The sequence below is a fragment of the Corvus brachyrhynchos genome, unplaced genomic scaffold (assembly GCF_000691975.1).
Source record: "Corvus brachyrhynchos isolate BGI_N302 unplaced genomic scaffold, ASM69197v1 scaffold29, whole genome shotgun sequence".
Taxonomy (NCBI): Eukaryota; Metazoa; Chordata; class Aves; order Passeriformes; family Corvidae; genus Corvus; species Corvus brachyrhynchos.
The window spans coordinates 2,140,812-2,164,442 of NW_008240033.1; the positions used below are offsets into that span (position 1 = coordinate 2,140,812).

General features: G+C 37.4%; 1 protein-coding gene across 4 annotated transcripts in view; it reads right to left on the minus strand.

Moving 5' to 3' along the window:
* Positions 1 to 23,631, minus strand: part of CPED1 (cadherin like and PC-esterase domain containing 1) — a 144,132-nt gene that overhangs the window by 65,041 nt on the left and 55,460 nt on the right. For all 4 annotated transcript variants that reach the window (XM_017743765.1, XM_017743766.1, XM_008640976.2 and 1 more), the window contains exons 8-16: positions 17,248 to 17,390; positions 15,796 to 15,868; positions 14,084 to 14,251; positions 13,042 to 13,146; positions 11,835 to 12,004; positions 6,426 to 6,493; positions 6,058 to 6,102; positions 3,997 to 4,183; positions 1,577 to 1,745 (exon numbers count right to left, since the gene is read on the minus strand). In XM_017743765.1, coding sequence (XP_017599254.1) covers positions 1,577 to 1,745; positions 3,997 to 4,183; positions 6,058 to 6,102; positions 6,426 to 6,493; positions 11,835 to 12,004; positions 13,042 to 13,146; positions 14,084 to 14,251; positions 15,796 to 15,868; positions 17,248 to 17,390 — 1,128 coding nt within the window. The remainder of the gene's footprint in view (positions 1 to 1,576; positions 1,746 to 3,996; positions 4,184 to 6,057; positions 6,103 to 6,425; positions 6,494 to 11,834; positions 12,005 to 13,041; positions 13,147 to 14,083; positions 14,252 to 15,795; positions 15,869 to 17,247; positions 17,391 to 23,631) is intronic.

Here is a 23,631-nt window from a genome sequence, read left to right on the forward strand (position 1 = left end):
CTCCTTTTCATATTAAGTCATACTTAAGATGTCAAGCAGGTTGCTGTACACCTGAACCGAAATCTCAGGTATTAAATGTGTTTATTTTTATTTTACTGTAGCAACTACTAGATGTAGTGTTGAGTCAGTACAAATAGTAAGAATATGGTCCTTGACCTTTTGAGCTTGTAAGAGAAGTCTAAGAGAAGAGAAAGACTAGGTGGTGGGCCAGACAACACCATAATCAGGTACTCAGGTCAGCAGTCAGTACACTATGACTACTACATACATTTTTTCTGGCAGTCCTGATTTGAAGATTGAGATAATTTTTGTCAACACCGAATTTGCTATCAACACTTATAATCTCTTTGGCTCCTGTTTTAAGCTCTAGTGCTCATATCTCCGCAAGAAAAACAAAATCCCTCTTGATATGCCCCATCATATAAAATGCTCTGCCTTCTATGATCCTGGTCTCCTGACCTCTTCTGCACTACATAGAAACCAGGGAAAGGAAGCAAGTTTTGCTAAAGGATGAATTAAGATCTTCATAAAGAAGATAAATAAAGATAGGATTAGATATTTGACATGAACATGGATGACAGTTTCAACACAATAGTTTTGAAAATTCTGCTTCCTGGTTGTAGAATTGTGACAAAATACATTACTCCCGGATGCTCTGGAATGAACCCACCAATCCTTTTAATCTGCCTAAAATTCCACAGATAAAAGCACTGCCCATGATTACCATTTACAATGTCACTTCCTTCTTTGAACTGGCTGGCTTATCTTTGCCCACCATATCAAGTAGCAACCAACATTTAATTGAAATGACAAACTTTTGAATACAAGTAATTCTGATCCAGCATGTGTACCAGGTTTTCTCTCTCATGCATAATATTTTTATCATTATAGTTTCACTAACTGAAATCTACACTGTTAATTTCATTACCTTTCTTCCATTTCTGTGTCTAATTTAGTCTGAGCTCCCCTTTCCCAGCCCTTATTAAGCCCTATTGGACAGACTCTGGTCCTTTTTTCATTCAACAGACCCACTCCTTCCTAAGGATTGCTATTTGCTGGGAGTAAATTACATGCATTCTCAAATTTGTATTTGGATAAATGTGATGTAAGCAACAATAATCCCTTCCTTTGGAATTATGAGTGAGTCTTTTTTATTGTGTTTATTGATCTAGAATAAACAGTTTTCATTAATAAATTATGTAGCAGCATCTGTCTTGAACACTGATAAATAGACTGTCATCATAAATATCTTCCCTGGTAAAAGGAATTCCATGGCTCCAGTGTCAGAGAGAGACACTTATGAAAAGTTTTGAGAAGGTTTAGCTGACCAAGGTAAGGATTAATTAACCTGGAGCTCTCAAATACATGGTAACAGGTACTTATGCTGGACTTACCTTTTATATCCAAAATGTTGCGTAAATGCTCAATTTCATACAATTAAAGTGCTTAGAACTCAGATTCTAATCTCAACAAAAACTGGCTCTACATGGCTCATGTACCCTAATTTATACCACTGAATGAACAGAAACCAGCTATTCCTATTAATGTGTATAGCAAAAAAATGAAGAGACAATACCTGCACAAACCCACACATCATATAGTCATCAAACAAAGGGAGACTGGGGCGGTCCTCTCGATAAATTGTGATTTTGTAGCTGCTCACGACCTCAGGGCTGGGCTGCGAATCATCCGTTAAGAAAATGATGACTTTGTTCAATCCAAGGCCAAGGGGATAGTTAGCAATGCTGCATGACAAAATAGGAAAGAAGTGGAATAAACACTAAAGACACAAAGATTTACACTCCTTTATCTATGGCTGCTGAATTCCGCTTGCTCCTAGAGGTTGCTATTTCTAACATTCTCTTTGTATTACAAAATACATGAGATTTTAAATAAAAACAGTGTAAAATAAGATTTGTAAGTATTTGTAGTTCTTTCAAGAAGAAAAAATACTGAGAGTAAACCTTAGTGAAAGCAGTGGCAGTGGCAAATATTCTGACATGAAATCTGTGAATGAAATCATTAGGGACAATAATTCCCAGCAGGCCCAAATTTGTGATGAAGTCATCAGGGAGATAAATACAATCAGAAGTGTAGTTAGCTGCTGAAATTGTCCACTAGCCAAATGTGATGGATTCCCAGTCAAACTACTCAGAGTGACAAACCAGAGAAAAGCTGAGTTGTGCTCTTCTTCCTTCAGCAGGGAAATAAATGCTGAAAGGCACAGAACCTGCACATGCAGGGCTTTTACTTTTCAGTGCTAAGACCATCTTGCTATTCTTTTTCATTCTACAAGGAAGCAATCTTTGAGGTTTTCACATATATCCATGCTGACTGCCAAGGCAGCTAACACTGAAACACCAAAATATTGGGTGGAAGAATTTAATGACAGTTTCTTTTGAAATGATAAATTGAGACTGCTTTTTTATTGAAAAAACAGGGAAACATATTGGGCATTAGATCAATAACAACTGCACAGACTTTCTGGTTAGTAACAGACATTCTAGTTCAAAGCATCTGCTTCACAGTCAGTCAAAAGATGCTAGGTTTACTAAGCACTTCATGTCATGAAGCAAAGTTACCTCTGAAATAGTTAAGAATTTTTCTTCCCAAGTAAATCACTGTCCCTGTTCTCCCTTTTATCCACTCACTAATGGCTAGTATGCAAATAGGCCAGTTCTCTGGTTCTGAGATACCTGACCCAGATAAATAAACACTTTTTGTCCTTCCCAACATTAAAAACTAGGCCATACCCAAAATACCTATTGGTTTTGTCCCTGGTACATGCTGTTTTCTCAGAGCTGGTTGGGAAAGCCAAAAGTGTGCCAGGGATCACAGTAGCAATTAAACATCATGGTTTATTGTGGGTCAGTGCTCAAACATGATGTTTAGTGATGACTCTGCTCTCTCCTCTATCGTTCAGCTTTATAGTTCTCTAAGAGATCAGATAAGCTGGGACTCTTGTGGATGACAAGGTGACCCACTTAGTGGATGAGAGAAAGGCTGTGATTGTTGCCTACCTAGACTTTAATGAAGCCTTTGGCACTGTTTCCCACAGCATTCTTCTGGAGAAACTGGCTGCTCACACCTTACATTCACATACATTTTGCTGGGTAAAAAACTGGCTGGATGGCCAGGGCAATGATCTGGACATGGAGATTGAGGGCACCCTCAGTCTGTTTGCAGATAACAGGAGGTTGTAGCAAGGTAGGGGTCAGTCTCTTCTCCCAAGTGACAGGACAAACGGAAATGGCTTTAAGTTTCATCAGGGGAGGTTTAGGTTGGATATTGGGAAGAATGTCTTCACTGAAACGGTTGTCAGGTATTGGAACAGGCTGCCCAGGGAAGTGGTGAGTCACCATGCCTGGAGGTATTTAAAAGTTGTGTAGATGTGCTGCTTAGGGATGTGGTTTAGTGGTGGACTTGGCAATGCTGGGTTAACAGTTGGACTTGATGACCTTAAGGGTCTTTTTCAATGTGACTTATTCTATGATTCTACGACAATTCCTTATAATACAACTATGACAAAAATGGATTATTCTCAGTTAGTAAACTTGAACTTACTTCTTCCTTTGAAGACAGCTGCCCTACTCTGACCCATGTAAGCAGACCAAGTCCAGCAGGGCAGAAGATTAGGGCACTGTGCAAAATTAACACCTGGATACAAAAGCTCAAATTCTCTGTCATCTTCTGTGTGCAGTGTAGTGATGGTCTGTTCCCACCCAGCTTTGATGTTGTCAGTGACTGCAGAAGATGGGTGAGATACTGCAATTGTACACTCCATTAAGCTAGAGTTAATTATGGCTTGAGAACAACATACAGACCATTGCCTTCAGGATACTGAAAATAAACAGAAGTTTCTCAGCATTGAACTCCCTCTGACGTTCCCATGACTAATCTATTTGTGTCCTGGGTTTTTGGAAACAAAAAAAAATGTGGAACATGATGACATATTTCCAAAATTAAGTTTTTACACTCATATTTTTTTTCTCGTACCTTGGCCCTTTCTTGTCATCGAGGTGTACGTGGCACTGACAGTTAGAGGGTTCTGCTCCTATTTTCACTGTCACCATGTCGAATGGCACTTCTGCATAGTATTCTCTGATCTTTGGGTTAAACTGAGGATTCAAGTCCAGCTGTGGACTGGTGAAGAGCTGTCTGATATGAGATAGGGTATCTTTATCTGTTCCAAGAAGGCATCAAAGAAAAAAAACTATGAAATGTATGAACATTTTGGAACTACATGCAACTTCTGGCAGATTGATAACATGTACAGTGGCAAGATATTTAATGCCTAGTGACTCAGAGACTCATAATCCTGCTGCAAAATTTTAATGGAGTTTGTAATGGCACTTGAGAAATTTGTAGGCCTTGGAGGGATTTTAAACATTCAGTGTCCAATCACTTTAGTCCTAGTCACAAAACTCAAAGCCTGTGTAAGCCTTTGAAAATGGAAGGATTAAGTCTGGGAGATCTGTCTCTAGTTAGTTAACTGAAACCTAAAGAAGAGGTAGGCCAAAATTCATAACCTACTTAGGTACCAGGCTGTGTACAGGGTTTATGCACAAGTGTAATTTCCAATAAAAATCAAAATAAGTTAGACATACTCTTACTGTTCATAAGAACAAGTCACGTGGAGATATCAAGACCCATGGGGTCATTTGCAGTACAGCTGGAAGAATGTTTTATTAAAATTCCTATATCAACAAATTCCAGCTCCTTTCCTGTGTATGAAATCTCCACAATCAAATCCTATTTGCTCAAATGTGTCCTTTATTTCATAGTGTTTGCCAAATTACTCATGAGAATAATTATTTGTTGGCAACCTACTTATGACAAATATTTTAATCCAGCCTATTGGATTCAGATTTACAGTATAATTACACATTCAAAACTGCTTTACACATATATTCACTAGTACATGTTTTAAACTGGGTACTTCAGAAAATATTCCAGATAGGAAACTCTTTTACTATAGTATCTGAAAAATCTTGTGGCTTAAAAGGGTCAAAAATTATGCAAATACTTTTATGTGAACCTTTTCTACCTTGAAACATCTGCCCTGAGAAACAAAACAGGGCAATGTCAGAACTCTCTTGCATGGATTAAAATTAAGGGAAAATATTCCAGTGGAAGAACAGAATTTGGGCTACATTTGTAGGGGAATAGAGTCTTACACACAGACACACAGAAGGTATTAAAAAACCCCTGAGAGATGAATATAAACACTTCTCCATATCCTGTATGACTTAGAAATGTTTTCTTACTACTAGCTTAAAAATGAGGAGGAATTTCAAAATAACATTAATCGAGGTATTTTTAAAATAAAATATCATGCAGTTAGAATGGTGATGCCCATCAGCCAGCCCACGAGTATCACTTGTGTCTATCTGACACAAGAATTGTTCCTGGAGGCAGCACGAGATCATCAACAGAGGGGACATGAGGCTCAATGTGTAACAAAGCCTATCCACCATGGAGCAATGGCTTCATGTTTACAAATGGGCCCCTCAGATAATTTGGGAATGAGGAAGGCAGCAAAAAACATTGCTACCACCAAAGAAAAACATATTTTACATCTTTACAGATCTTTAAAAATACTTTAAATATTCCTGTAAGCATATATTTTAGAAAAACTCCTCATCTCTTAAACAGCTCCTCAATACTTCATTATTGAGCTGAAGACAAAGCTTTAAACAAAGCTGATTAAACTCCAGACAAGTTTAAAGGTTTTTCCACAAGAACAAATGTATGCTGAGGTTATTGGAAAAAGGGGGGCAAAAGTCTGTTGAAGTGTGACAAGGGATCAATGGGTGCTGGAATACTCACATTAATATGCACATACAGCAAAGTTTAATTTTGGTTTTGAGCTTATTTAACATAATAGCCCATTTACTGAGTGTTTAATAAACGTTCTTGCTACTGAAAAATCCTTTTTTTTTTTTAGTAAAAGCCTGCAGATTCTCTTCGCTTAGAGGTTATGTAGAGAAACCCAAGAAAAATTTTCAAGAAATCTTTCTTCATCCCCCTCCGTGATCTAGAAAGACCTTGACTTACCATAACTGCATTGTCTTTCTTCAGTCTTACTGGAATAATGCAATGCTGAAAGATAAACAGAAACAGCTAATAATTCTCTACTCTAAGCCTGATTACAGTCCCATTGGAGAAGGAACCATCTTTTACTTATAAGAGACGCATTGTACTTTTATTCTTTACAGTGTGAAATCTTTCCTTTAGGCTTGTGAATGCTGCTCATGGGCTCAGTGTAGCAACTTACATAAGATAAAGAAGTAATTAGTCTTTTATATGGAGTAAGCTTTTTCAGTTGGAATGCAAGACAATGCAATCTAAATCCACATGTTATCAGAAATAATACAAATAGGAAAAACATACTGTATATAAAAGATCTTACTCTGAACCCTTACCTCCATGATTCTTCCTGAAGTCAGAAGGAACATTCTGCTTTGGATTCATATTTTCTTGAGAAGGTTTCCTGTCAATTCAATAGCAGACATATTTCTACATGAATGGAAGGAACAGAAACAATGAAATATTTTGCAAAAATTTCTATATGGTATCCCAGGGCACATGGTATTTTAGTATTTTCTGTGGAAAGATGAACCTCCTGCATTCATATTCCCAGCATTAGCAATATTACCTGAGTGAACATAACAGAAAACACAAATAATACATGGCAGCACATCACAGCAACAGAAAAAAAAAGAAATAAATTCCAAAACATAGTTGCATTGCTAGGAAAAGGAAGGGTGGATATAGCCAAGAACGAAATAACCCACACTATATCTCTTAACTGCTTCTATGATGGGTTTTTTTGCATATACTTGAGATTAAAGTTAGACTTCGTTCAAAAACATTTAAATAAAAATGAAGGCATGCCTCCAGAGGAATATCTGTACTGAGATTATCACGAATTCCTAAAATGGAACTTCTATGTGTTTTGCTTTGTTTGCAAAATAAAAACAAATCCAGAGAGTGGATATATATGCATATATATATATATATATATATATATATGTAAAATCTCTGTGAAAAAAAGACAAGTCAATTGTGACAATTAATCAACATGTCAGTGGTGTCCATATTGTGAACTCTGCAGATTTTTTCTTTCAAGTAGAATTTTGGTAGCATGGTAGAAAAAAAGGGAGTAGGCTTCTCTTCAATCCAACCCTCTGGCTGATAAGACCTTTTTGGAGGTCCATTAGCATTTCTTGAAGCTTTCACTGGTTTTCCTCCTAGTGTTTCCTTTAGAAGTTCTTATAACACAACTTCTTCCTGGATACTGCAGTTTGGGTTTTGAAGGACATAAAGTCACTCTCTGTGCCAAGGAAGGGAGGTGGCAATATTGCTCTGTGCAAGCATCCATCACTGATGTTTCAAGAGTAGCTTCTGAAAGCAGTATTGAGGTCAATCATGGGAAAAGGTAAACTGCCCAGCGATAAAAAACTGTCCAGTGATAAAACAGATTTCTGCATTAACTCAATGAGATAAGGAAAGAAGCAGCTGGCAGATCTGTGTGTCTTTGCGTGCGCAGGAAATCGTAGTTCTGAGCTTGCAGTGTCTAGACACCACCCTAATTTTATTCACATTCATGACCTACTTCAAAGGAGGCACTTAACACACTATTGGAGTTTGCTTTCCAAGTTGTAAGTTATTTTGCACCCTTCTTTCTCCTTGTCAAGGAAGTAACAGCTAACATCTGTCAAATACACTTTTTCTCTCCGCTGTTCCTATTTGCTTGCCTGGTCCCAAACCCTGTTTTAAGGTAGAAGCAACATGTCTTAACTCTATAAAATGACAGACTTTTGTTTAGTCAGAGAACACGTGAGGAGTGCAACAACACCACAACTGCAAGGTCCCTGCTCACAAAGGAACAGCATGACCTGTATGAATTTCAAATCTGTAGAGACTGCAATTAACATCAGACAGCATTAAGAGACATATAATAACTATATCTGATTATTTAGAAATCATATTAGAGAAAAATACTCAGATTACAATATGGCCAGCAGGACTGGGGCAGTGATTGTCCCCCTGCACACAGCACTGGTGAGGCCACACCTTGAATCTTGTGTTCAGTTTTGGCTTCTCACTACATGAAAGACATTGAGGTGCTGGAGCATGTCCAGAGAAGGGTAATGAAGCTGGGGAAGGGGCTGGAGCACAAGCCTTATGAGAAGTGGCTCAGAGAGCTGGGGGTATTTAGTCTGGAGAAAAGGAGGCTCAGGGGAGACCTTATCGCTCTCTACAAGTCAGTGAAATGAGGCTGTAGCCAGGTGGAGTCATTCTCCCACGTAATAAGTGATAGGATGAGAGGAACCTTTCCAACATAAATGACTCTATGGTTCAATGATTTATCTCTGCTGCAGCCTGAGCTTTTTAATCATCAGCACCATGAAGCTTTCCTTTGTTCAAGCTCCTTGCAATAAGCAGACTGAGGTAACAATGCAGTTATGAAGCTCTTCCTAATACAGAGCACTCTGCACATCCCTTTCCTCAAGAAAGGACCTCCATCTGTTTGAGTGGCCTCCTACTTACTTAAATATCTTGGAGGTGTCTAGTACAGATGTGCACTTTGCCTACACAGTTTGCAGTTTCTAATGAAACTAATGGCTGTATGTCAGCACCCTTGATGAGTGCATGCTTGTGAATGAACCTTTCAAAAGATTCCCAATGTGTACATCACAAACTATTGACTATGAACCTGTCCTTTAGGAATCTCTCTGATTCAGCAAACAAGAAAAGCAAAGGATTGACAGCAGCAATAATAATATAGCTCTGATGGTCTATGCAATAAGACATAAGCGATTAAGGACATGTAGAAATAGAATATTTCGTAAACTAAAACATAAAAATGAAAAAACTAGTCTCTTTTGGTGTCTCTGATGAATATGTTAGTTGTGAATGGTGCAACTTTTAACAGGTCATAAACTCAACATTGAGACCATATTTCAATATTCAGTAGAGTTATGAATTTTCTTTCTTTAGATGATGTTATGTAGGTCTCTCTTCAAAATAAGCTCTCTATTTCGTATGTAGAGTGTTTGGCTTCAGTCACAGAGTTTCCATGGGGGCATTTGGCTCCTTAAATGAAATACCTTGCACTGATCTTCAGAAGTGAAATAAAAAAGTTCAGACTCAAGAGTGGGATTAATTTCCTGGCACTTAATCCCAACTGTCTCTCTCCTTTCCTCCTTCCTTCTGTCTCTCACTCCTCCCATTCCAGGCCAGTGATCTTATCCTTGTCTTCCTTGTCATTGCTTTTTTCTGTCCCATAGTCCAAAACCTGTTAATTTCTCAGACTTTCCAGGTAATTGACATGACCAAGTTAAATTCCAAAAAAGTATTTTCAGCCCAGATTCAGTCTGAGGGCTGATGCTTCTAGTTTGAACTAAAAAAGGGCTTGCATATGAGAAGCTAAAACCACTTTCCCAAATACATCAGTTGATTTCAAAAAACATTTGCAGCTTTTAGACCTGCTTAGGCTTCTATCTTTTACAGATACAGAAGCATTAGCTTTACTCACTAATCTGATTCTTCCATGCTGTCTGACATAGCCAAATATACTTTCCATGACACTTCATAGCCCCTAATCTAGAAGACAGTGGTTATGTATGTCCTAGTCATATCATGAGTATAAACTTCATAGAGCTGAAAAAAGTTCATAAAAAATGCCAAAAATTTTTTTCAGAGTACATGTTAGGTGTAATATTTTATACCCATACATCTGAAGTGGTCATTTTCACCTAGGCTGTAATTGTTTCATTATAGTTTGAGATGAGTTTCTAGAGTTCTTCTTATTTCTTGTGTGGAAGGAATTCAGGGAGTTCACTAATACCATTTAAGGTTTCAACACTAGTCATATAGATGAAATGAGTTAAAATACGTAGACTAGGAAACATCTTTATATCCTGTCTTCATCCTACGGAGTCATGATCAGTGAACAAAGTAACTGCACAAGACCTCAGTCAAAAGTCACTATTTCTCCCATAAATTTCTTGTCTGCTTGGACAGTCAGTTATGCAATCACTAGATTTGATAAATGGAAATACCAGTTTTCCACAGTCAGAGAAATAAAAACTGTTAAATAAATCGACTGAACAACCTGGCCTTAACTGAAGAAATTCAGGAAAAGTGTTCTGATACACAAACTCATCAAAGCTGGGAGAAAAAAAAAGATTAATCAAAGCTCAAAGAGAATGCATACTTGAGTTATTTGGGGAGTAAATACAGCTAAGCTCTTTCTTCCTTGCAATTAAGTATAATTACATGCATATCTGACACATACATCACCATCACATGCATGTAGCTAAAGGAGCGGAAGATTCTGATTTAGCAATGTCAAAGGACATGGTTTTCTATACACTGAATGAAGAGAATGGTGTTATTAGCTTAGCCACTGCAGAAAAATACAGTGCAAAGAAGCAGACTGGCCTATGCCCTGGAGAAAGGTCATGGTACTTCCACATATTTATACACATACAATAATGTTGAGCTTGAAGGAAAAGAAGAGGCCAAGGGCCTTGCTCAAAATGAGTGAGTGGCACAGCTTAGATTAGAACAGAAAGCTGCTAAAGGCTGGTATGCTTTGATATGCAAACCTAAATATTTCTGCAAAAGGGCAAGGGCTTACATATGAATGCAAGCAGCTGCATCTTTGAATCACTTCTCATGGAGGGATCAGAGTGGTCGGCAGTAACAACAATAACTTAGCACTTTCATGGAACTGTGTATTTTCAAAACACTAATAAACAGTTACCTAGTACAGTGATAAAGTATAAGCTCCCCTTTACAGTAAAGCAAAGATACAGATAATTATTGATTTGCTGAAAGCCACGCCCAGTTCAATGAGGAACAAAATTAAAACTTAAGAAATCTTACAGATGCCTCATACACTGACTACAGCATTCTCCCAGAAAAATGTACAAAATAATATCATTTACACATTCATCTTGAGACTCAGTGGAATAGAGCATACACATTGTCTAATGTGCCTGTTCCCAAGTCCTTGTTTGTAAAATCACAAATGTCAGTAGTCAGTATGGCACACATATATGAAACATCATTAACTAAGAGATAATGAAAACAGAAACCACATTTTAACAAATTTTATAGAAAACATACAGTATACTATAAGTTTTCTCCTTCCTTCCTTCCTTCCTTGCTTGCTTCCTTACTTCCTCTCCCTCCCTCCCTCCCTTGTTCTGTCCTTCCTTTCCTCTTCCTCTCTTTGTGAAAGTTAAAACTTCTTGCCAAAAGTTCAATGCATCTACCCTTAACATTGCAGCATTTTTCCCATATTTTCACAAACAGTTAAAATGAGGTTCTCAGAGTATTATGCTCTCTGACCTGTATTTGTTGGACAGAAAACTTGGAGCCAACCAAAATTATTAATTCTTTTGGAAAAATCTTCACCTGAAATTTTATATATTCTTTACAGTTTTGCTTTTAATTGGTACATAAATTAAGACAGTCTTAACCCTGGGAAATGCTACTAATTCAGAGTTTACAGTTGTTTAGAAAAAAACCTACCTAATAAATCTTTCTTAAAAAAATTTACTGTAGTTCCAATTAATTTTTAATCCAGAGTCCTTCACATTAGACAGAGAAGCAAAACCTGTTCTATTTAGAAACCTAGCTACAGTTCCAATGGCAGAATGACTGACAGGGCTTCATATGGGATGACAGACCTTCACCTCAAGCATTGCAAGTCCACCTACATCTACTGAAGGATTAAGTTTTATGATGCTCACTGGACATATTGCAATTATATAATTTGAGAAACTACCCTCAACATATATAAAGAGTTATCTTACCACTCAAAAAGATTTGTATGTGCCTCTTTATTCATGAACTGGAATTGTTGAAGTAAACTGGAAAGCAACCAATGCACAGTCAGGACTGAACTAAGACGCCTCATTGGGTCTACCATTCGATAAAGGTCACGCAGCAACATTTGGATCTTGGGTGCAGAAGAAGGGAAAAGCTGAGAAGAGAGACACTGATTAGAGATAACACAGTATGATATCTGTAGAGTGCAAAGACATGAGAAATTATCAGAAGACAGTATGTACAGCATAGGGCTGGTTATATATTAATGCTTTCCCACATGCTTACAAACTGAGTATCATGCCCAGCCTTGTGAATCATGATTACCAGTACTGATGTGGAAGTTGATCTCCTTTGCCCCTGACTTGACCCTGAGATTAGCTCAGTTGGTCAGAGCATGGAGCTAATAATGCTGAGGTTACAGGTTCAACCCCTGTATTGGCCAAGAGTTGGACTTGATGATCCTTCTGGACCAATTCCAACTCAGACAACTCTGTGAATTCCAGATGTATTAGACTCAATGCTTCTTCAGAAAGTGTCATCAGTCTCCATCCCTAATACTCATCCAGGGAGTCTCAAAGAAATCCTGATATCATGCAGACTTTCTGAACAACAGATTTAGTTGCAGATCCTTTATCTTCCCAACACTCACCATTTCCCTCACTAACTATGCCTACTCACAGACAGTGATTGTTATTCCTCCATCTGTGTTCTTCTCCAAAAATGAATTCAAAGCATGAAGAAACATAACATATTCCACCTGCCTTTTTTTTTTTTTTTGCCACTTTTTAATCTATTTCTACACTCTGGTCATGATCTCAGTGTTGTACTTTGTCTAGTCCTTCCACTCACTCCTGCTTTGCTTTGTTATCATTCTATTTCCTTACCACCTCATTAGTCACTTATGTTATTTTCCTTCTTTTCCTTTCCTTCTATTTTCATGTCTCTGTTTCTGCTTTAGCTGTCCTTTTCAGTGGAAACTCATCTCAAATTCTCTGGTGTATTTCTTTCTCTCTTTTAAAATAAACTCAAATGATCCACCAAAATAAAATCAGTGTTACCTCTATCTCCTTGCTTCCCTGCCCATCCAGCCTAATTACGTATGCCAGAGACAGCAGAGAATGGTAATGAAGGAGAAATGTTAAGAGTTACATAAAATATATATGCAATGAAACAAAACCCTATTTATTTTACCAGCTCAAATTGTCCAAGATTCTTCAGCTCCTTTATGAAAGTAATCATTGAATTTATCTCTTCTAAAGAGAAACATTGCTCTTCTTCTCTGTTGTATGTTCCATCCTGTGAAGGAAACAGCAGCATGTTCTGGTGAAATCACATGGAAAGCAGTGTGCTTTCAGTAGACCCCAATCCCTTCACTGATCATAGGAACAAGTTACAGCAGCTCTCAACTAGCTGTTACCTCAGCCAGCCAGCTCCTTGACAGCTCATCCTGTTTTTCAGTCTAGAATAAAGCACACTATGCATTAGCTTTGTGTGGAGACAAACCCATAGAAACTACGGGTCTCTGGAGCACGGGCTGGGTAATCATATCACTACATGTCTGTATGTCTACAGCTTCTACTTCATCCTGTCATAAATTTAGAACCCATGACTCTGTTTTAGCCACATCTGTCCGAGAGGCAGAAGTTACCTGGATAAATTAGTCCCTGCAAGTCTTTCAAGAAGGGGACTCCTCAGAAATGAGTTCTTAAAAGTGCCCGGACTGAGAGAAATACTGCTAAATGAGATCTCAGCTTGTCAGAAATGGTTTTCACTAGTGAAGCAAAATTTATACAGATTCTATAAATGCAAAAAGAATATTGGAACTGGATCTTGCATTGAGAATAAGACACAAAGTTGTAAGAACCAAAATTTAATTTTGATGCTCATGGATCTCCATGCACAAGTTAATCAATTCTGGATGAAATTGTGAAAACACTCAGATCTGTATATCAAGAAAAGACCATTTAAAGAACAGTGGGAAAATTACTTCGTTAAAACTTTAAATATGTCTTTCAAGTATTTTGGAAAATGAAATAATTTGAGAGAGGAATTTTTACAAAAGAATATTCAATTGTTTAATATAATTACAGTTTTATTCCCCAGCATACAATAAAAGATTGTTTTTAAATAAATCCTTCATTCTATAAGTTGGCACCAAGAATTTCAGAAGCATACAATTTAAAATTAAGTATTTTCAAATAGTTAATAATAAGAAAAGGTTGGAATGAACTACCTTGCTCACAGATGATCCATATATTTTTTGCAGAGCTTCTATAAAACTGGATGTTGAGGATTCATTAGATAAGAGAAATTTAAATGTATCTTCCAAAAGAAGTTCTTTCGAAATTTGGTCCTGAATAGTCAATTCATTCTCATCTTGAAAGTCAAAGTGTTCATGCACCTGTTGGAAAATAATATAAGAATGTATAGTTTGAATAACTACAGAAGAATTCCAGTCTTCTCATAGCAATAAATACTAAACTGGAACTTTAAAAAAGGTAATAATAACACAAACTGACAGGATTATAAAACAACAAATGCTGTGCCACATTTTCTGTCACAAGTCCATACCACAATGTTTGCTGTCCTCCAGTGGACAGAGTGCAGTATTGCAGACACAAGTGAAAGCTTTTTTTTCCATGCTTGATTTGAAATTTGATTAAAAAAATATTATGCCACAGTCTATGTTAATACAGCTCTTGCAAAACTCATGTGTTTAGAGTTAATACAGAACATCTGTTACTACAGATGAATGTGTAAGTTTTACAATATATAAACACAATGAACAAATTCATGGCTATAAAATTTGACTAAATCATTATTTTAACATAAACACAAATATAGCATCAACATGAATAGGTTGTGTGCATGCTACAGTTTCCAAGTGATAATATTCAAATTCAATGTTGCATTAATTATCAACTGCTATTTTTTAGAGCCATTTATTTTTTCATACTGTAAATTTATGGATAATGGATAATGGTTGAAACTTCTATACAGGCAGGTAAACATTTTGTTTTATGTTTAGCTTTTTAAGCACTTCTGAGATAATTTTTTTACAGTCTGATGTACAATTATTGAATTGTTATGACATACCACATTTCTTATAGTAGCTAAATAAGTCTTCTCAGACTAATTAAGGATATGGTCTTCATGGACTTTTTCAATTGTGCAAACTTCCTTTCATACGTGCATTTTTCCTATGTTTAAAGGATTTTTATTCTGAAAGATGGAGAGATTGACTGCACTGTTGTTACTAGAAACTTGAACAGATTTTAAGTGGGGATATATTAGCTAATTATTGTTAATATTTGTATATCATAAATATGAAGAAACGTTTTATATACCTATTTATATGCATGCACATGAGGTAATGAGAACAGCTGGAAAGCAGTACAATATTTGTTTCAGGACAGACTGTTCTGAGGCAGGAGTGGTACAAAAACTGGCACAGCTCCCATTTCCATGGTTTTAAGGGCCTTGTGGATCATCCAGGAAGAAGGCAGCACAGTGGAGGTCAAAGCAGATAATGAAATGAAGAAGTACAATCCAATTTATGGAGAACTTTAATTTGTATTTAAAGCCAATTGCGGTTTCTTAACTTCCTCCCTTCATCTTTGTTCTGCCACATTTAAAACCTAACTCCACTTTCATGCAATGCTTCCTATGGATTTTGTTCCACTGATATTCATTTGAGGTAATAGCTAGCCTTTTAATATAAACTGAAAAGTTTGCACACTTTAATGGTGTGGTGAACTTCATCACAGTAACTCAGACTCTTAAAAACGGGTTTCTTTTACAGCAAATCTCCACAATCAGGCAAAATTAATATTAGAGTATTGGTACACTTAGAGATTTGAGGGTACCTATCAAAGAGAGTTTCCTGCTGTGTTCTTCTTGGTGTAATTTTTTTGACTCAAGCAATAATTTGTGCAATTTTCTCACCTTAAGAACTACTGGGTGTATGGACATGCCAAATCCAATGTCAAAGGTTAGCATTTGAAAACACTGGCTGCATCTGAAACACAATATAAAAGGAATCAGTTTCAGTGAGGTTAGGTACTGTTGTGAAATATAGAATCATAGAATAATTTAGGTTGGAAAAGACCCTTAAGATCATTGTGCCCAATCATAAACCTAGCACTGCCAAGTCCACCACTGAACCACGTCCCTGTATACAGTAAAATTCCATACACACACAGGTCCAGAGAACACATGCAAGAAAACATACACACACAGGCCAAGAGACAACATGTGATACAGACTAAATAAATTTCTAGGAAGAGCCAGCAGCATTAAACATGGAAGGAGTCAGATTGTGAGGTGATGAAAATAGTGCTATATAAACGTGTTTTTAATGCTTGACAGAGAGGGAGGTGAATTATGCTGAAGGAAGAAATGCCTTTTGAAGAGAATGAATGAGGCCTGGCAAAAGCTTTGAAGACATTTGGAGGGCAAGAGATGGTGAAAGGCTCCAGACTCACTGAAGCCAAAGAGCTCTGTTGCAGCTATGGGTATGTTTGGAGGCACGAGTCAGGAGTTATAAGCAAGCCTTGTGTTACACAAACAAGAGACTCCATTTCATTGGTAAAAAAGAGCGTTTGGACCACTGTCAAAATAGCTTCATCCCCATTACACTCCTCCCCTCCTTGCTACCCTCTCCACTCACAATATAAGCTTTATTCCCAACTTGTGTAAGTCAAATAATGAGCTTTACATTACTGCTACTAAAACACCTGGTTCTCAAAATAGCTTTATAAAACACATAAATGTAATAAATAGTAACTTATTTAGTACTTATCATAAAAATGTCAGGGATGGGGCATAACATATATAGAACAAATATTAATTTTATTTAGTAAAAATATTACATGATAAAGGTTGATTTATGTGTAAGAACTATAACATTAATAGAAGTGATTACACACAGAAATGTGACTGTTGGTGCCTAGGTATATTTCATAATGTACATTTCATAAAGAGTTTTACAGTGTCTCTTGTTCAGATTGCCTACCAGAACCAGCTCTGAACAATCTGGGCTACTCTAGCATTAAATATTTGACATATGACAGAATACTCACTGAAAGGAAATACAGCTTTATATATGTTAGGACTAGCCCAATCGTGAGTGATTTCTGTTCATTTGTGCTGCCTGAAACACTTCATTAGGAATTAGCATCTGGTCCTAAGTATTCATCAAAACCTTTTCACAAACCAGAAACCCTGTGGATATTGAAGAGTTGTACTCCTTAAATGCAGTATGTCCTTACTTTATAAAGAAGTGTGAAATAGATGGGAATTTTTTATTTTAAGAATCTTGTATCCTCTACAATTTTTATTCTGTTTTAAGGAGCTGTCTTGACACTAGCATTACAATGACTACTGCAAGTCACTTACTGATTGAAAGAACTTGGTCCTGAGGCGGATGATTTGCTGAAGACCTCAGTTATAAGTAGAAGTTTGTTTATAGCCTCCTTCATGTTGTTGAAGGCTTGTTGGGGAGAACTGTTTCTGAAGAATATCTCAAAAAACTTTTGTAGCTGTGAAAGAGAATACATTTATTTTTGAGCATTTACAGTAAATCAGTGCTTAAAATCATAAATTAAAAGGCTGGTAGAAATAAAAATTGCTTTGGAATATCAACTTCAGTTCTTATTCATTTGTACAATAAAGTGGAATGAAAAGCTTCAGACAGCATACTAATAGAGAACGACTTTTTATTTACAAATAAGTATATCGAAACCAAAATCTGTATTAACAGTTTTAAAAAATATTGCTCAGAATCTAAGCTTACTTTGATAAAGCCTTTTGCTGTCACTGGTTCTAGGCAAACAAACTCACAAATGCTTCTATTTTCATCAGTGGGTAATAGCACACTCTCTTTTCTTAACATACTGTGCCAAGGGCTATCCCACTTGACCTTGACTACAATTCCTTACCCTGGTCAACAAGCTTTAAATAGAATAAAAAAGAAAGATGTTGGAAAAATGATCAGCCACAGCCTGTGTTTTTACCGAACTCTGCATATTCTGTGGCTTTCAGACTCGTGAATCCTCCCAGCGGCATATTTACTGGCCTGCACAACACTGTCCTCAAGTGCTTTCATCGCTCACGCAAATTCACCCCATCGTCACTTCAGACAGAGATTCAGTGAAACAACTGGAGCAATACAGAGACCCAGTGAAGAGTGGAACGTAGGCAGGTTTTGTAATATGAGTCCCTTGTACTAAGAAAGGGCTGCCTTTGAACCATATTTCCATTAGAGTTATCATACAGCACAGAACCCAGTTAAGGTCTGAACCATGCAAAACTGTTAGATAATTTAGTAGCACTGTATCACCAAAGAGACACTTTTACATGGCAAAAAAATGCTATCTTTGGAAATAAAGCAGGTACAGTACATGTAGAACACATTTTGCATTAACATTAAGAAAGGAAAATTTTCTCATTATTTCTGGGAATTTTTCTACTGCAATTATTACCAGCACCTCTGCCAGATTTAGTACACAACTTCCGTTTCTGCTACTCTGGCTTGCACCTTTTCTCTAACTTCCTAAATCTCCAGTGCATATTGAAGGACTAAGCGAGGAGATGTGCTATTTTGCTGCACAGGGAACATAAGGAGTTGAAGAGTTTTATAAGGAGAGATGGGGATTACTGGGAGGAAAAGCAAGAGCACCATTAGCTCATCTTCTCCCTCACCATCAATCAATTCCCAAGCACTTTAATACAAAGGATACATAATGCATACATTTCTAGTAACAATTGATGAAAGACAGGCTGGTTTGCCCTACTGGTACTCAGAGCATGCTGTTGGCTATACTAGTCAACTGCTGCCATCAGAACAGGCATTAAAATAATACTGGCATCTCCAAGAAACTGCATTTTAGTTACAGCTCTCCTTAGCCAGCCTAGAAAAGAAACATTGCTCAACAGGTTCTCATTGGAGGATATCAGGTTTTAGACCAATGTTTATTCTAAGCCAATAGCTGAAAATAAATATTTAGTCAGGCTGGTTCAGGACCAATGGAGATGAGATGAGTACTTCAGCTTAAATTTCAATTCATAAAAAAAAATCCTATTTAAAGAAGTTCAGGTTAGGTTTGACTCCAACAGATTCCACAGGATTTACAGCAACAGATAGGAAAAATTTAAACTGTATGGATTAAGGGTGATAAAGTGTGAAAATCTCCAGAAACCTCAGGTTCTTCTGAGTGAATAAAAGTATACAGATATCTGTGTTCAACTGCAAGATACTAAAGAGATGAAGGTTTCTTCAAGTGACCACCACTGATGCTGATCCTCTCACCTTCAGAGGAAACAAACTGTCTGTCCAGCAAAATGCAACCTCACCATTGATTGAGTGCGATTAACAGAAGCATTGAACAATTTAAAGAGGACAGAGTAGGAACTACTGCTGGCAGTTACAGGAATCTATTCTGGGAGAAAGCTGACCTCTAGCTGGTGATTTTTTAAGCAGAGGAATAGGGATTAAATTTTAGTAGGCTGTAAGACTTAATGCAGCCATGTACATATATTTTATACAATGATGCCATTATACAGAGAATTGCAAGGCTTCTCAGAAGCATGAAGGTGTTCATCCAAATGCTGGACTCATACAGTTGGAGGTATGTTCCAAATATTTATGTAATGCCTTAGAGAAGTGTGCAAATGCAGTCAGGTTACATGGATCAAGCACACATTTTCTGTAAAGGCAGAATGAACAAGAAATACTCTTTCAATTAATTTAAACTCATTGACCTTTCACTCCCCAATAACTTCTCTTTGCTTTAGGAAAAGCCACTGGGAAAAAAAGGCCAAGTCAATATTACTTTTATGATGCTTTTTCTTCACCCATTTTGACATCCAGTTTTTAAAATCTGCAGTCATTAAAATTAGCTTTATAATCTCAATGACATGGATCCCTCTGGCTCCTCAAAAATACACTGAGTCATCACGTAAAGGTCTGACACATAGAAAAAATGCAATTTAATTGACAAAGGAATTCTGATTTTCAGACTTCATGCACAGAGTCATGGAGCCTGAAGAAGAGTGGAAGAGTGTGGCACTCACAGGGCTGGATGTTATGATGACTGTAGTAATTCCCTCAGGATTTTCCTTGGGCAATTTTTCTGCAAATTAATTTCTCAGAAGAGCTGCTGGGGCAGCCTGGGGCAGCTAGCTGAGTGGTCAGCTGAGGATTGCCCTGGGAAAGAGTATAAAATCAAAATGTAGTGATCTTTCTGAGACTGCCTTTAGCTCAATCCGAGAAAATCTTGCCTCCTGATGAAACAAACAAGAAAGATTTTCCTTAGCTAACTTTGGGAATGGCAATAAATGCTAACTTAGAACACATTCCTTCACTGACTGCACTGATTAGCTCTCTGTTGATTGTAACAGATGTTCAGAGACACAGCTCTCATGAAGACTATTCACTCGGGTGCCAATATTGTAGAGGAATCCCACACCACAAGACATCATGGCTTATGTCTATGTACAAGTTAAACATCTAGGTTCCCTTTACACCACACTGCAGAGCACAGATGCTTGACAGAGCATAATTTATGCTATCCTAAAGTAGATGTCTCAAAACAGTGACATTAATTGCGATCTAAAATTGTTTGGTTCACCTGGGGAATCTAAGTGAGACACTGAAGACAGGTAGGAGATCTATCACTGGAATGCTCATACAGCCTGCCCACAGACAACACCCCCTGTGTGCCTGGAATATGCAGAACTGTCTGGGATGATGTTTGACCAAACTTACCCTGATAAAGAGGAATGCAACCATCAGCAAGGTTAAACAGTAACCAGGAAATTGCAAAGTGACTTTTGAAACAAAGAAGTAGTCAGCTTGGGAAATAATAGAAAAGCAGCAGGGGAGAGACTTTGGGTGGAGAAAGCAGCAGCCAAAACCTGGTCAGGCACTGCCACAAGTCAGCCTGCTGGCACCACAGCTCCTGCCTAGATTTCAGGGAATACTGGGATGTAAGGATGGACACAGGTCCTGTATGGGTATGTGTGAAACAGGCACACACAGAGCAGGGGCCCCCACTTCTCCAAGTAGAGGTGCATGGAAGAAGAGCAGGACTGTGTTTGTAACCTGTGTTGCCTTTGAGATAGAGGCTGGATAAACATGGGTGAATAAGCAGATGTCACTAGAGTTTCAGAGGGTATTTATAGAAGGATGTTTAGAAATGTGCAATGTTCATTTAAGTGTTTCAAGTGTCTGGTATCATGATTTATCACTTCTGTTACTGAAATTGATAGAAGGTATATTATAATTACCCATTGCCAGTTGATTGTATATCATCAGTTAGACACTTCTGGGTTTGGTTAAACAAGGTGAACTCCTACGTTTTTTCCTGTAACAGTAACTCCTTCAGAGGCATAGATGAGCTCTGAATCTACCTCAGAAGCAAGGAGGTAGAAGAAAAGAGACCACTGAGGCTACTGAGTAATTCAGTGCAATTTTGAAGCTTACATTTTGGGATTTAGAACATCCTACTTTACAGTTTTGTATGAATCGATTTTGAAAGACGATACTCGTTCCCAGTAGTAGCCTTCAAAATGACAAAGTTATCAGGATAAGAGTTGAAAGTAAGGTTTATGGCTGAGGAATGAAAGCATGACCTTTGGTTTCAAGAAATTACCCTTTTTGAAGTAGCAAAGGGCATCCTCTCCAGATTGTTCTGCTATGCACTGGAGCTGTTGCACTCCTTCTGATCATCTGGATCTGCAGGGTCTCAAAGACTAACAGTAATTGCCTCTTCTTGAAAATAGCTTGAATAAATTCAATCAATCTTTAAAAACTTTCAGCATAGGCTCTATTCTCTCAGTTCACTTTTGTACATTCATTCTTCTTACTGGATGTCTTTGGAGAAATTTCTTCACCAGGTCCAAATACTTTTGGGCATAAGTAGTTGTTTTTAGGTACAAAAATATGTTTTACACAAAACCAAGAATTTCTTTGATTATATGTATGGAAGTATCTAAAGAGCTAACATGTCTGCAAGAATAAAAACTAATTCCACACATAAGGCCAGGAGGAAACATACTTAGCAAGGAATCTATTTTCCATATTTTCTGCTAGCACAGGTGGACCTTTCTACTGATTGGAGTATATAGAAATAGTCAAAGGCCATGTAATGGGAGAAAAATGTAGCCATGAATCATGTAACATTAGTTCCAGAATAAAACACAGAGAAAACAGTTCAGCAGTTTATCATAAGTTTATTGCATTAGCTTCAGGTAGATCTGTTTATTCCACTCCTGATTTAGTGTTATGATGTGCCCTTTCTCTGCAGATCTAACATAGCACTAGATGAAAGGGGAAATTACATTAGTACTCAACTTTTTTTTACAGTAAATGTCCCACTTCTGTATATATTTTTCATTACATAAGATTTTTAAAAAGATGAAATTAAATTGTTCAGAAAAAGAGTTGTTCACAAAACACCCCAACATCTTGTCCCTTAACACTTTCATAACTTAATTACACGGAGGAGAAAAAGCCATCTGAGTAGGCCTTTTCTTTCCTGTAAAGCTCCTTGCTCTTAAGACTAAGTCCAAAAGCAAAAAGCCACTCACCAGCTTCAGCAACCACAAAATTAGGCCTTTTGAAGAGACTGAACTAAGAGTGGTTTCCCAACTCAGCACTGACTTCTTAGTGGGAAATTAAAGGTGATTTACTAACAGCATTTCCCAGGTTGCTGTGAGAAACAAAAATGTATCAGTTTGACTAAGGGAAGCCGGAAATCAAAAAAAGGAAAGATGAGAAGAATCAGGATAATGGGAGGCAGGTCTAGGAAAGCTGGAAGCCACAGAAGGGCATGCTTACAGAGCTGACTGGATTGAACAGCCTAAGCAAGAGCACCAATGAACTAGAAAAAAAACAGAGAGCTAAGGGCCAGAGTAATTGTATAAAACCTATGGCATATTCACATGTTGTAGAGAACAATCAGTCTGAACTCTTGCTTAGCTAAATAAGGATGTTCAGAATGAGAAAAGCAGAAAAGAACTTCAGAAAGGATTTTATTTGTGCACTGCATGACAGGTTGACATAGATGAAGAAGACAAATAAGGAAGGATTTCTTATTCTTCCTTTTAAGATAATAATTAAGGATATGAAATCAAGCTATATTTGATTTTGCTGAGGTTTTAAAGCAAACGAATACTCTCAAGCAACAAGTAAGTAATCTGTATAGTATCATTGCTCAAAGACTGTTGGGGAAGATGAAACAGGAAAGCCTTGGAAATATGATTGCCTGACAAAAGATTTTGGGAATATGAAAACTACAGGCAACATCGAAATGAAAGCCACTTTTGAAAAATAAACCGACTGTGTCCCAAGACCTGCCTATAGAGATCTCTCGCCTCCATCTGACCAAACCTACGTCCGGCCGTCCCGACTGGACCCTCTGTATAGTATAACCTACAAAAGACATTGGTAAGACCAAAAGCACTCATGAATTTAAAAATCTATGAGACAATTTCATGCATAAAAGCCCACTGGAGCTTATTAAACATCAAGACATATATTCCACTCCCAGTTTTGTGTTTCTAACCCTGCAGGTTACCAGAAATAGATACAGCCTGCCTAGGGACCTTTCATAGGTTAGCAAGCATAGTCCCGGAAGGGACGTCCTTGCTAAGGGGTGCTTACAGTTTCCTCTGGGAACTGATAGAACCTATCAGCTGGCCAGTTTGGATATGGACAATTCTCTAAGCCACTTAAAGTTGTGATCACCTCTGTGATCCACATTTAAGAATAGGCAAACT